At 39.3% G+C, this 15000-nt stretch overlaps 1 protein-coding gene across 2 annotated transcripts in view; it reads left to right on the top strand.

The window, feature by feature from the left end:
* LOC138019491 (uncharacterized) overlaps positions 1-15000 on the top strand; it is a 75256-nt gene that overhangs the window by 19891 nt on the left and 40365 nt on the right. Inside the window, exons 7-18 of one of the 2 annotated variants that reach the window (XM_068866299.1) lie at positions 1854-2067; positions 5430-5786; positions 6204-6290; positions 6781-6852; positions 8150-8232; positions 9618-9783; positions 10160-10534; positions 11479-11631; positions 12034-12060; positions 12865-12948; positions 13832-13929; positions 14937-15000. The exon at positions 14937-15000 is cut by the window's right edge and continues 147 nt beyond it. In XM_068866299.1, coding sequence (XP_068722400.1) covers positions 1854-2067; positions 5430-5786; positions 6204-6290; positions 6781-6852; positions 8150-8232; positions 9618-9783; positions 10160-10534; positions 11479-11631; positions 12034-12060; positions 12865-12948; positions 13832-13929; positions 14937-15000 — 1780 coding nt within the window. The remainder of the gene's footprint in view (positions 1-1853; positions 2068-5429; positions 5787-6203; positions 6291-6780; positions 6853-8149; positions 8233-9617; positions 9784-10159; positions 10535-11478; positions 11632-12033; positions 12061-12864; positions 12949-13831; positions 13930-14936) is intronic. The other variant, XM_068866300.1, reaches the window with a different exon arrangement.

Raw genomic sequence — 15000 nt, 5'->3', positions numbered from 1 at the left:
CCTTGGAGCTGTATCAGTCAACTTTAAGGAGTACATGAGGCGAATCGGTGTTAAGGTGAGGTTGTAAGTTATCCAGAAAACAGCATTGTTGGGGACAGCAAAGATACTAAGGAAAGTACTATCCCTGTAAGAAGAGGAAAAAGAGAGACCTGGGACCTGTGGTGACTTGTTGTAATCTGCTCCCAAGGACTATAAACACCAGACTGAACATCCTGCCTGAGTCTACAAGGAATGGAAATAATAATAATAATAATAATAATAATAATGATAATAATGATAATAATAATAATAATAATAATAATAATAATAATAATAATAATAATAATAATAATAATAATAATAATAATAATACCGAAACTTCGTAGCAGCAAGTAGTAAGATATCGCTTTGATGATCCATACGATGTTTTTGAAAATCATCTTTAATCAAGACATGTTTCGGATGAAACATCATCCATCGTCAGTTGTACAATGAGAAATAAACTATAGTTGAGCAATAAATAGTGTTACAAAGTGAGATATAACATGAATAATTAAGGATGAAGGCGAGAACAGAACAACCACGAAACAAAACAGAAAAAACCAGACTATTTAAGCTAAGAAAAAAAACTAATTAGTATGAAAGGGATAAATTAAGATGTTTGACTTGGCAATTTAAAGATGGCTGCTCCCAAAGGATATGCATGGCTTCTTTAATTTTCAATTGGAAACGTGTGGAAGCAGAGTCGAGGATTTTAAAACAGTCTTCTGAACACCGGGAGCGACAATTTTCAAAATTGTCGCTCCCGGTGTTCAGAAGACTGTTTTAAAATCCTCGACTCTGCTTCTACACGTTTCCAATTCCAGAGTGAAAATAGAGAATGAAAGATTCTCTGTTGTATGCTCACGTTGTCGTCAAAACCTAAAATTTGGTGATTTCACGTCGTCGCCATGCAGAGAACCGCAAAAATATGAGCACGATTATTTATGCTCTTTTAACCAATGATATCGCTGTTTTGCGGCGTTGTCGTCGACGTCGTCGTCGCAGATCTTAAGCTCCCTATTGACTAATAAGATCAGAAAGGCGCTAAGCCAATAAAACATTTAAAAGCAAATACCAAAATACCAAAATTTTAAATCAGCGTATTTTCCTGACTTGAAATGCCCCTACAAAAACATAACATTAACAGAGTGAAAGGAACTCGTCACTAGTTGGAAATGCTATTACATAATCCAGCTTTATGCAAGAACTCAGGGCGTTTCTTTGAAGAAGTTGTGAATGTTTGATTTCTGAACACAAGAAAAGTTGTAATTCCAATTATTTTTCAAGTTTGCTTCATTTGTCTGGCTAAACAAATGGAGTGTACCCCTCAAGCATAGGACAGCTGCATCTCAGGTGCAGCTGTCATAAAGTGTATTATTATTCATTCAAAATACTTCCCCGTTTCTGATTGGTTAAGACCACACGCATAATTCACCATACCAGCTGCTGTTCACCAAATTTGGAAAGAAACTTCGTCATATTGAATCAATGACGTCAAAAGTGCAGCCCGCTGCAGATCATTGAACCGTTGACCGAAAGAAGCTGGGGACGAGATTGTGTTATTTTTGTTGAGCAGAAAAATGGCTGCGAGTAGGTTTAGAAGTTTGAGCGAAGAAAATATTTTGAATGAATAATAAAGCAATTATTGAATTCGGCTTTCGTAGAATATGAAGAATTCTGCAGATCTCGGAGGATGTTTTCCACCTCGGCCTTCGGCTTTGGTGGATAACACCCTCCTCGACCTGCAGAAGTCTTCATATCCTACTCAGCCTCATTCAATAATTGCTAAATATATGCGTATACGCATGCACCTCTGAGTTTTCAAATTTTAGGTGGTGATAACGCAAAATGGAAGTCTAAGGGCTGTTGGAGGAGACAGTGGTTACAGCACAAACCATTCCAGTTTCTGTGGGGGTGGTGGAGGGGGAGGAGTTATTCAAGTCTTCTGCAAAACAGATATCGGAGACTACATCGCAAACAGCTCCGTTCGCACACGCGGGGGACGCGGAGTGCAGTATGGCGAGAAAGGAATCGAACAAGTTGCTCGTGAGTGCTTGATTGATTGATTGATTGATAAAGAAGCAATGTCAATGAGTAAAGGTCACGCATAGTATAGGAGCCTGTCACGTTGTGACAAACGCTTAAAAATAAAACAGGAAGGGGAACTTAGTTTAGGAATGTACGTAAGCAGGCGCCCATGAGTCATGGGCTTCTGACGTAAGTTATCTCCATACGCAAGAACACAATACTGTAGAAGAGTTAACGCTACCTGATTTTAAAAATGAAGAAATGCTTCGAAAAGATCGAGCCGGACTCTTTTGTTTCCTCGGCATAAAAATTAGGGAGATAGAAACATTGTAATCTGTAATAAAAAAATATATTTCAATGTGATTTTCCAGATGTCCATTGTCGGAAACGAAATCGAAACAATGGAGAAGTTTTTGAAGGCTACAGTAAATGTCCGCATTTCTATAATAGGAGAAGACTATGGAAGTCCTAACAGCGGGAGTTTGTTTTCATCATTCGTTGATAGTTTTAACTTGGAATTTGACTTCTATAGTTTCAAGGTGTCCGCAATGCGAGGATTCTACGTAGATACCCTTTTTTTACGGCAGGGATCTGGAGCCCAAAGGCATGAATGAACAGTTGGCCGGAGAATATAAAAATAAAAAAAACTAGAGAAAAATCAGACCCATCAGCGTTCTAACAATCTTTTGATGACAGCGCTGTCACATCTTGACTTTTAAATAAACGAATTTTCATGTCTGGAAAGGATGTCGCTCCCTCGTACAGAGTCTGCTTCTAATTTGTCAGCTATTTGACAGCTGAAATGGCGTGCTAGGGCTGTAACAATACGTTCTTTAATCTGCTATCTCCAAATTCAGCTCTTGTTTCCGCGGTGATTGGGTCACAAAAATTAATTAGACAGTGTTTTCATAGATATGCTCTTGGAGAAACGAGGGCCTACCACAGCATGCCCCGCGGGACATCTGGCTGCGAGCGGAAAAGGGAAATGTATTGCTTGGTTTGAATAAATTTGTGTCAATGCATGGATGTTCGAAAGCCTCATGATGAGATTTTTCTCTTACTGTACTCAGGAAAACGTAGGCTTGAACGGTAAAGTATCTCTCGCACCAGCCAAGAACTGGTGCTCAGGTGATAATACCGATGGGTGTTTTGCCAAATTAGCACGGGTTATTTAGCGATCCAAAGAATGTCCCAAAAATACAAGAAATACTATTCGCAACCTTTGAGGTTAAACTATATCATCGACCATCAAGCCGATAAGACTGAGACACGCCTGTAACAAAATAATTCAAGTGCAGTTTCCTGTGTTCTTTTTAAGTTGAAAACATTCGACAAGAAATCAATTCAAGAAGAAGATGCATCTCTTTGTCTCTTTGCTAACTCACTTTTTGATAATCTACTTTGAGGATCGTGTTGCAGGATTTAGCATACACTGGGGTGCAACTTTCAGTGAGTATTGTGTTTTCGCTTTGTCGATGAAAACCATGTTACGTTTCCAAATTATTGACACGGTTCACAAACGCACATTTCACAAAAACTTTGGCGATGAAAGCAAACAGTAGTTGGCGTAAGTGAAGCTTAAAAGGTTCCGTTGAATATATAACTCCGACAGCGTTAGTTGATGGTTGATTTTTCATAAAGATTGAAGCCTTTGAGTCGGAGAATCTAACATGAAGATAAATTTCGCGGAGTTTTGTTCCGCCAGAATAGCATAGTGAGCCCCAGCATGGTATTGAAATGACCACTTATTTAAAATTGAAGGAAAAGTCTTTAATACTGGGTGTAGTATCGGTCGGTATAATATTAATTGCCCTTGATAACTATCGCGTGGATAACACGAACTTTGCATTTCGCTAAAGCTTTTCAGGCTTTTATAATTAACTACTTCATTGCCGTGATCTCATGAAGAGCCTGTCCACTGGAATGTGTTCTTTTTGTTGTTTAGGCGTTCTGAAAACCATCCTTGTCTCAACATCAAAGAAGTAAAATCTTTTTGATGATATTTTTAAGAGTTTATCATAAATAAGAGCGTTGTTTATATTAATCGTCGGGATCAATCGATGGATTTCAAACTTAGATTACAACCTTAAAAGCTTGAGATTGATTTACTGTATTTTGATACTTCAATGTTGTTCACACAACGAAAAGCGTTTCTCTGGCCCATAATAATTACTAAAGCAGATGGTTTTGGTTTCTACAGCGAGAAAAAAATATCTGTTGTTTGCTGTATCACACCACACGACTGACACGGTTCCCCCTGACTTCTCATGCTTATCTCACACCTGTAAACCAAATCGGAGAGCGATGACAACTGCAAACATGACGATATATAGTATTCAATAGCGACTTCTTAAAAATACCATCCTGCGTTTGCCGCACCTTTTAATCGATCACGTTTTTGACTAAGCCTCATGCAATTTTTGCTCATTTCGCGTTGTTGTCTCGCAGGGGATAAGCAAACATATTAGTGACATAAATGTAAAGCGTACTTTCAGTTGTTTTCCATGTATTGTTGCCATCGCCGATGTTTCATGAAACTCCGTATCACGGAATAATAGGCCTCTTGCAACAATTGGTCACATCACTCACAATTGGCGAACTGTGAAGCTCGGGCTTTATAAATTTCACAAATGGAAAGAAAGTGTTTGACTTAGCCAGAATACAAATTTAGGGAGAAATTTAGATTTAATGGTCGTTTAAACACTAGAGAATTCCATATTTTTTGTTTACGAACGAAAAGCTTTTACCCTCCAGTGGAATTTTCTATAATTAAGCACCAAAAACAGAGCTAAGATTCGTATTCTTACCAAGAGTCAAATAAGCGAGAATAAATGTACAAGGTTAAGAATTTCCAGACTGTCAATCCGCGAAGAAAAAAGCGATTTGAAAACTCAGGAAAATAAAAGGATTTGTATGAAAATCATTCAGAGAAGCGTCCTTTTCCCATGGAAATCCTTAAAATTTCTTTCAACTGTAAAAAAAAAACAGTTTAAGCGATATATTAAGCACATTTTAAGCTGCTCTTTTTATTTCTGGAAAAATAATTTCACGTACTCAGCAGAATCATCGTGTGTGTGAAAAAGAGGTCACGTGACCAATTGGTTCAAAAGTCTTATTATTTCCCAGTTGTTTTTTAATTCATCGCGAAATTTAGGAAGATTCCTTCCATCTAAATTCCTGTTTAAAGTGATGGCCGAGATACAAACAGATTTGACACAGCTCAATCAAACTCCTTTAATTCACACAAACACGCCATGTTCACCAACCCATTCATCCTTGGCATGAACTTACGACTAATCAAACCGATATACTTTTAAAATTTGTCCGTAATTTAATCAGATAACACCACAGCTCATGTAAAAAAAATTCTCTTCAATTAGTGTTCTTTGATGAGGAAATGGATTTGAAGATCAACACAACTAGTTGTCAAATGCAATGGGGTGATAGTCACAGATACAATGGCAGTCACTTGGACAGGCAATTTCAAGTCCCTGGAAAACCGTCATACTTCACTTTGTCATACAAGATCTGTAAAATCGCATTTACATCAACGATATACATTGGCAGCCAAGTTCGTGTGAATATCAGCGGAGAACATGCATTTTCAATGGAGAGCACTCATGGCAATATTGAGATTAAAACACCAATAGACATCAGTGGGTCTTCAAAATTCATCTTTGTTGCCAGAACCAGTATTGGTGGTTTTGTTAAGAGGTCTGCACACGAAGTGGAAGCAGGTAGGGAATGGCACATTTTTTTAACATTTAGGAAATTGTTTTTCCTTCATACTTTAAAACTGCCTCATAAAACACGCAGAGTCACCTTGCCGCTTCCAAAGTAGTCTGCGAGCATGCTCACTTACGCGGGTTTGGGGCGATCGAGCGCCCCATTCTCAGTCTCACACGTTCGTGGCTCCTCAGTCCTCCAAATACTCGATACCCCAAACAAGTGAATGCCGAAGTCGTTCTTCGCTTAATTCTGTGAATGAGGGTGCATCTTGAAATTGCGCGCTATGGTTAACATCTGGGTATTTATATATTGCTCAGTTCCCTTGTTGTAGAACATCATTTTCAGCTGAGCATGCAGAGGTAATACAAAACGTTTTTTTATTATTTGTTAAACTGGCATCGTTGTGAGTTGTTTTCTCTCAACAGGCCTTGCAAATGTGTCAAACTGCAGCTCCGCTGGTTTATATGGACACGATTTTGAGACGCTGTTAGGCGGTAGCATTTGTTTTGAAAGTGAGTATTTCCTGATTAAAGCATTGTTCACATCTTTCACTCACTTAAGACAATTCCAAGGGTGGGAAAGATAACATTGGTAATGCAGTTATTGAATGGACTCTTTGCATATTTCATAAGTTCAAAACGTTTAATTCTGTTAGCTTGTAGTGACTCAAAAACTGAAAATGATAAGAACACCTCAGGGTAATAATCTCTCGAACTAGCAAATGCACTTAGATTCCTTTTTTAAACTTTATCCTTCTTGTCATCAATATCCATTTAGGGAAACATTAGAGGCCTTAATCATGCATTTTAAGTTCAATTACATCAGTTGACCCCAGAGATTCCAAGTATCGGGCAACTGATCTCCGATACAATTCCGTCATTATATGGGATTTAAGTCCATTTCTATAGTACGCTAAAATTGCACTAACGTTGCCTTAACATATACACTTGTGTACATCCTAGTTATTTTGTTTAAGTGAGTTATTTTTTTTTAAAAATATAGCTGGCAGTGATAAAAAGGCCGTTGGAGGAGGAGCCCTGGAACTGAGAGCCAAAAATGGGGCAATTGCTATAGGTAAAAAAGGTTCAATACATTTAATTGTATTATTTCGAACTCAGTGTTGTAATGTTAACTGTGAAAGGAATGTATGTTTGAAGTGCGGGCTATAGACACCCTGGCACTTACATGAGCAAATTAAGCAATTGCCTCGGGAACAAATGAACCCAACAAATTGACCTGCTGACTGATTGGCTTCATAGCTCAGTTGATAGAGCATTTCAACGGGAACGCAGAGGTTATGGGTTCGAATCCCGTTGAAGCCAGGTGAATTTTTCAGATGTCTAGTCTTCTCTGATAAGGACTATATACCCATTTCAGTAATTTCCAATCTGGAGGACAAAACAACGGTTGTCCTGTCCCCTCAGAGAAACAAGCCTTTCAAACTGAATGAAAAACAATCTTATTGTTTTGTCCTTCGGATTGGGAATTAACTGAAAGGGGTCTATTAACAGTAGGCCCCGTCTCACAACCCTTCTCCATAACTCCGATAAACTCTGTGGGAAGTTAAAGCGAATCCCACACACTATTCGAAAAGAGGAGGGCACGGCTTTCCTGGTGTTGTAGTCTGGTCCGTGGGGGAATTTCTCAATGCTCTCAGAAACTGAAAACTGCGTAACGAAGAGGATTTCAAGTTAGTCCTGAAGAGCCCCGAGGTGAGTGGTGACTACTTCGTTTACTTCACTTCAGTTATTGATATGAAGTTGGGCATGATGTATATGTGGCCGGTAAAATCCGTTCCCAGGTTGAATCCGTTTTTACCTACAATAGGTTAAATTGGTGATCCTCATTTTATTAGCTATAGGTTGAATACGAACTCAGATGAATTGAAGAAACATTTTTTGGATCCTAAATTAAGCCTAGAAAGCAATTAGGGTCAGGTTAGGATTATTCTTTTACAAAAGTAAATAATGGAACGAACTGTGTTGGGTTGAACATATTCGTCGTTGTAATGTAGTGATGATGGCGCAGGACTGTAGATCAAGAGCGAACAACCAAGTTCGAGAACTGGTAAGTGAATTGTACAGTTCTTTGTTCCCTTGCTATGTTGTAGTGTTGAGAATACACAAAAGGTAAGATGATACGAAACATCAAGAAGATGTATTGAGATGGAGGGAAGAGTGTTTTCAGTCCTTTTTCTTTGTGGGGGAGGGGGAAGGGATTTGATGGCTGCTTTATTTTAAGTAGTGTGCATATTCAACCTATAGGTAAAATGAGGATCACCGATTTAAAATGGATTTAAAACGGATTGAACCCTACACCGGATTTGGCCGACAACATATACTCCACAAATGAACAACGTTTGACATTCTAGATGCCAAAATCTCAGCCGACGGCTACTCCGAGGACTCTTCTATAGGTGCAATGGGAGGAACAATTAGGTTGGATGCCAGAGAGGTATGGTATATTAAGAATGATTATACTAACACAGATGAGAGCAATTACCTCAAATCATTGATTGCCAGCCGCCGCATAACTTCGCTTCAATCACGCCCGATTGTTCATAAATGACAGCTATCTTTTATATTTTTGTAAGTATTCCCACCGAGTCCATGAATTCTAAAAAAAACCTAATTTTTAATTGCCCACTAGTATTGGAGGCTTTTAATGAAAATATTTTTTCCTTGTATTTTTTGAAATGTTAAGACTTTTCCGCCCTTTTCAGTAAACACTGAAGAATGCCTCGATGAACAGTACAGTGTTTTGAAGAAGTTCAACTGCTTGGATGAAGCCAGTTGTTTGCTCAGAACACTGCAGCTTGTTGTCAGAGATGGACTTCAATCTGAAGTGTCTGGATTGCCATTCTGGAACCCAAACCACTGAGAGCATGCACTTCCCCTCATTTTCACAACAGCTGTTTTTTCAATTTGAGTTTGGCACATCCTAAACTAACTTGATGGGCTGATTTCGAAAACGGACATATATAAAAAAAACCTATTAAGGACGGTGCCTACTCTTGTTATTGCGCATTCGTTCTGCGCATCTCGAGATACTCGGATTTCCTATTGGTGGTCCTTATTAATACAGGGATATTTTTGCGCGGCTCAAAACTATGAGGAGAAAGAAGAACTTAGCAAGTGCTCTTGGTATCCCAAAAGAAAATTGGGGGTAACAATGCATTTTTCAGAGATAATTAAGCTTCCATTTGGAAAAGAACGCCATACACTGCTTTGTAATTTAAAGCTTTTTAAAAATATTGCTGATTAATTATCATCGGAAAATACATGGTTACCCCCAATTTTCTTTTTGGATTTCAATATCACTTGCTAAGATCTGCTTTTCCCGCATATTTAGTAAACCGTGCAAAAATACCCTTGAATTAGTAGGCACCGTCCTTAAATTTACCGTCATTAAAAACGTCGAGCTCGATTTGGAAACAACCTTGGAACGCTTGGCTAGGATTCTTTCTAGAGAAAGTCGTATTCATTGCATGGTCCCCAAATTAGCTAAGGAAACATGCGTGTTTGTCTCAAGTTGGAGGGGAACGTGTGAATTTTCTTGTTGCTGAAGTCTTTATTCCTGAGTCACCTGTTTAATGATTCACGTTTCCCTGTTACTTGTACCTACTGGCCTTACGGGAACTCGCCCCTCGTGACATTACTCTTTTTCCCTATATTTTTTCGTCGATTTTTTTTTCCTGTGACCTCTCTTAACTGTCTTCCCCAAACAACACACTCATTCTAATGGAGGCTTCAGGGTCGGCAAGCAAAACCAAGACTACTAGTTAAGAAACCAGGCATAAAGCATTTATTACTGATGGTAAACAACCATTCCCTGTTTAGGTCTTGTTGCGAAGGAAAGCCCTTTTAACAGCTCGTAGTTCTATGAAAGACAAGCAGTTAGCCAGTGGAGGGATAATTCAGATTAAAAGCAATTTTGATGTGCGTAATCTTTGCGACTCCAAGTTTGACGTATCTGGCGGCAAGTTGGGTCTGGTCAATATCCTTGGTAAGTGTAATGAAACACTCAGGCCTTCAGTTTTCTTACGCATTTTGTGTCATTCCATAGTTCTTAATTCGTAAGTAGAAACGTCAACACTATGTATGCTTTGGGTTGCAGCGTTTTAACTTCGAGGCTTCGAGGTTAAAAAGATTTTTTTAATTAAACAAGGCATTGTGCAATTAATTCATTACAGCACATAACTAAAGTTGAAATTCCGAAGAGGTAGAAATGAAGAAGAAACTGAAATTATTACTTAGGATACACGCAACACCTTCTTCAGTCGCATTCGTTCAGTCTTGCCGCATCACTCACTCTTCTGGAGCTTACGTTTCCAGTTAAACCTACCAGTTACCTTCGTTTTGTTTTCACTTGTCTTTTTCAGTTTCAACTGCCAACACGAAACAGGTACAATATGTACAGGATGGAATCCTTACAATTAACACAACCATTGCAAGATGGACACATATGAAGAGATCACTAAACAGTTCCATAGCTTATTCGTATTATGGTGAAATAGTATCAAAAACCCTTAAAGTGGATAATCAGGAAGACTTTGAGTACGGAATTGCCAAGTTTGAGTTCCAGGTTCCGATATTGATGAACGGTTCTGCCAGCGTTGAAATTGTTGGCTTGAATTCACTGGCTGTATCCAGCAGAGAAGGAATCTTCATTGGCGTGGATCTTGATGTTGGAAAAACTAAAGGTGAAATTTCCAAAACCGTTGGAGGATATTGCACCAACCTAACCAGTCTTTCAGGTAATATAATGCAACTTTTTTACTTCTGGAGTGATTTTCAAGTGTGGGTCTTTACAGTAATTGTAAATAAAAACGGTAAATAACAATAACTGACCATTGCAACCGATCAGTCGTCGAAATCTGCAAAGACTTGTCTTTCTCATTTACCATTTGTTGTGCGTAAAATGTTCCTCAAATTTCAATTAAGATGATCCAGGTGATTTTTTGTGTCATTCAAGCAGAACTTTTCTCGAAATTATGGTCTACAGTACGAAATTGCGAAATTGGCCCATTTTTTTTATCTGGATCCATTTCCATCCCCGTGTTCGTAAAAACAGAGAAAGTTATTTGTCTCAGTGAAGTACAAAAGTCTCTCCTCTTTCCACAGTAAGTCATCCTTTAGAATTCTATAGATCGAAAAAACAAAGTAGCATTCGTACATAATCGAGCATGTGTAAAACATGTCACCTGTCCCGTTGTATATTTTCAAGGAGAACAAGGCAGCTATCAGTTTATTCTAAGTCTCTTGCACTGTTCCCTGCTATCAGAGGTATCTTTTCGTTTGCGTTCACTGGGTTGACGAGTACGGGAGATGAGACCTCTGCCATGGGTCGAAATTCACTGTGTTGAGCATGCACGGCGGTTACTTAGCGACTGAATCCTTACGTCATACCTCATGTTGCTTGGGCTCACTTACCAACAGCGGAATTACTGTAAAGGAATGCGTGGGACACAGTGGGCTCAAGTTACAGTCAGCAAACATATCATGGGGCATGCGGTTTGAAGAGTGCCATTCAAGCTTGTGGGTGGTGGTTGGATCACAGTGAGTTTCGATCCAAAGCAGGGGTCTCTTTTCCCGTACTCGTCATCTCAGTGAACATAAAAGAAGAGAGTCCTCTGCTAGCAGGGAACTTACACTGAAGAGGTACGTGAGAATGCCATTCACGTGCGTATATTAATTCCAGCTGGCGAGGGCCCGGGCCGAGGAAAGCCTTCTGCCAATGGAGGAGCAGGGCATGGTGGACAAGGTGGCATGATTTTTGAGGATGAAGCTGGTGTTGTATATGGGGATACGTATGGATTAAAACCTGATATACACCTGATCGGTGGCAGTGGAGGTAAATAATTAAGCCGATAACATTCAATAAAAGAATATTTCCGTGTTGTGCACGTTACGTCAGCATGAAATGCGTTATTAGCTTCGTTTTTATCTGCTGATACTGCAAGGAGGCTATTAATATTGTTGCCTGTGTCTTTAGAGATTTTGGTCAAGATAGTTGCAAGTCAAAGATTGATTCTTATAATGCTTTTAAATCGCGAGTTCATCGTCACGGTCTTTTCATATAATTTAAGCTGGTACAAATTTTCATCCTTTGTCAACTTAGACACAATGAGGCGGGCGGGAATGGGTCATGAGGGAGGTATTGGTCACAATTGACGTTTCAGTAAGTTTGAAACCTAAGGGCAGAGGTTTCTAATTGATGACTGATTTTGGTTTTAATTTTATTGATTACTGACAGGAACAGCAAATTGTTCGTCAAACGATTGTAAGTGATATCCACAGACAACAGACACAAACACATTCTAACATCACATTAGGTCCCTCCATTAATCCAAATTATTTGATAGAAATCACCAAAGCATTGTCTTCAATGAAGATAAGGTTTTGTACTAATAATACTTGATCCGAACGCGGGTGCTTACGTTTTGATAAGAAATTCTGTTTGAGGTAGCTACGGTTTTCTAAGCACACCGACGAAGCCGACATAACTGGTGCTGATCATTGAGGAACTGGAAACGGAAATACTGGTCACACTGTCCACGAACCTGATGTGTTCTTTCAAAACGAAAGTTCATGCGCACTCCAGGAGGTAGTCCACCATTCCAAAAAGGCAAAATCTCGAAGAAGGCCCTTTCCATATGACTTTAAAGCTCATTTCATTGGTCAAATGGTCAGCATGAGAGGCTTGGCTCTTTCTGTAAGCACCAAGAATAATTACTTCGGCTACTTGCTGTTCTGAGTTCAATTTCAAACCTCCAGAGTCCCAAGAATCGAGCACTTCACTTCGGGCCTTTCTAGGCGGTGTTCACCCTGAGTATCAGGATCGCTACGTGGTTCGAGGCCAATGATCGAGGTCACGACGCAGTGCGGATTGTTAGTGAAGAAATAGAGGCTGTCAGCGATTCTACAAAAAAATGAACTCCCAGTACACTTCAAGCGGTCGTTCGCATCGTAATAATAACTGAAACAATCGCGGATCTGGAGTAGAGAATGAACAGTAAGCACCCTTGATATTTGTAGGTCATTTGCGTGACTTGTTTTCCAGTTAGCTTTAGCACTGATTTTTCAGGTACCACTACTGGTGATGCGAAGTCCATCGTAGCGTGTGGTGGAGGCGCGATTAAAATTTACACAGAAAAGAATCTCACCATCAGTAAGTAATAACAAGAAAGAAATAGTAAAGGTAATAGCTGCCACTATGACAGTTGGAGTAGGATATTCCTTGAACTCGTCAAGAAGCCCTGGGGGGAGGGGGGAACTCCTATATAAAAATAAAACGGACGCTGGTCGGAGGGTTTTAATTAATCCCCTAAAGGAGACCAATCTGGGCGTGGCCCAGGCTTTTTTTTTTTAAAACCCCTAAAGTAAATACACACGGGGGAGCTGGGCTGGCGCAGTGGTGAGATCTCGCCTTCCACCAATGTGGTCCAGGATCTGGGATCGATTCCCGGATTCTACGCCATATGTGGGTTGAGTTTGTTGGTTCTCTAGTCTACTCCGAGAGGTAAAAGGCGCACCGTTGGCTTCCATTGATACCAGTTTCGTAACTGAAGGAACTACCGACGTTAAATAAATTGACTTTACTTTACTTTTATATTTCTTCGCGCGCAACCCTAAAGGAGACCTTCACGGCTACATATGATGACGTTTTGCCCAGAACACCCTAAGTGAGACCAAAATCCGAAATTTACCTCCCTAAGCGAGACGACAAGCATCCCTCCCCTTTTTATATGGAATTCCTCCCCCCGGGTCAAGAAGATACTGTTATTTTGTCAGTACAGATCAAAAGGGGTATGTGATATTAATGTTTTTCAGATTCATTCGTTACTTATATGCGAGTCATCTATTTATTTATAAAACCAAAATTTAATGACATGATGAATGCTAAGAATTTATGAGCTTCCTCTCACATGAGAAAATTTTGCAAGTAGATTGAGTTGTTTAGAAGGATATGAATGCATTTCAATCGGTCGGTTATCCTGTATTTCGTATTTTAAATTTAAGTGGATTTTAGTTAGAGTGGTTTTGTGTTGCAGATGCTGCCATTCGTGCGAATGGTGAGACGCACTCACTCTTTGATAAAACTAGCACTGGTGGAAGTAGTGGAGGAACTATAATACTTGAATCTAAGAAGGTAACGGACACTCTTGCACCTTCGCTGGCTATTTCAGTAACACATTCAATGTTTCACAACACATGGGGGACTTAGGCATAACAGTGTACGGACGGGAATCTTTGTTTCCATTATTTGCCTCGTTAGCGCAAGGCTATTTTTTTCTAATAATTCAGCCGCAGGTTAACTACTGAATATTGAAAGTGCATTGCATAATAAGCTCTGAAAGAAAGAGAGAAGTGATCCTCGCTCTTATCTCTGGACAATTTAAGTAACTGCCTCTTATCTACACCTGAAAAATTCAAGTCCGATTGCAGAGGTGTCTTATGGACACCTGAAAATTTCAGGCATCGCAGAGGTCATGGGTTTCGAATCTCGTTAAACCACCTAATTTTTCAGGTGTCTATAAGATACAATCGCTTAAATTGTGCAGATAAGTCCGAGGATCACTTCTCTCTTTCGTTTATAACCCGCACTTTAAATATACATTCATTTTATAATGTCGATTGAGCTATCTCTGAAAACTTGAACCCGGTATAACAAGTAATATCAGTTTTTTTAATGGCTAATAACTCGTTCGTTATCAAAGCTAAAATGCTTAAAGTTTCTAATTTTTACGAGTTCTTTGTTATTTTTTCCTTTGGTAGTCAATTTGTAAACAGCATAATGCCTCCTCTGTTAATGAAACAAAATGTAAGCAATGACGTCAGCAAAGATTCTCTTACTTGTTCATTCGAAATTTTTGTAGCTGGGTGATTTTCCACTACCTTGGCGGATATCCTAATTCCGACAGCCACCTCTTAACATAGTCCTGTAAAGGGCTTTTTCATCTCTTTTGTAACGTTGTGGCTTTGTACAGAAACAGACGAGTCTTGTAAACACAAACAAACGATAATTTAAATCCATAAGTCGGTTCACTCAAGACTCCTGTACAAGATTGCGAGCACATGTAAAATCCAGCATCCTATTGGATAACAACTATCACGTGATGTTACATCTTTAATGTTTCATTCAATTGTTTTCAACAGTACGTGATCCTCAGTGAGAAGGCCATACTGGAAGCAAAGGGTTCCTCATATTTCAAAGGAAATT

The sequence above is a fragment of the Montipora capricornis genome, chromosome 10 (assembly GCF_036669925.1).
Source record: "Montipora capricornis isolate CH-2021 chromosome 10, ASM3666992v2, whole genome shotgun sequence".
NCBI classification, from domain to species: domain Eukaryota; kingdom Metazoa; phylum Cnidaria; class Anthozoa; order Scleractinia; family Acroporidae; genus Montipora; species Montipora capricornis.
This window is presented reverse-complemented; position numbering and strand designations above follow the sequence as displayed.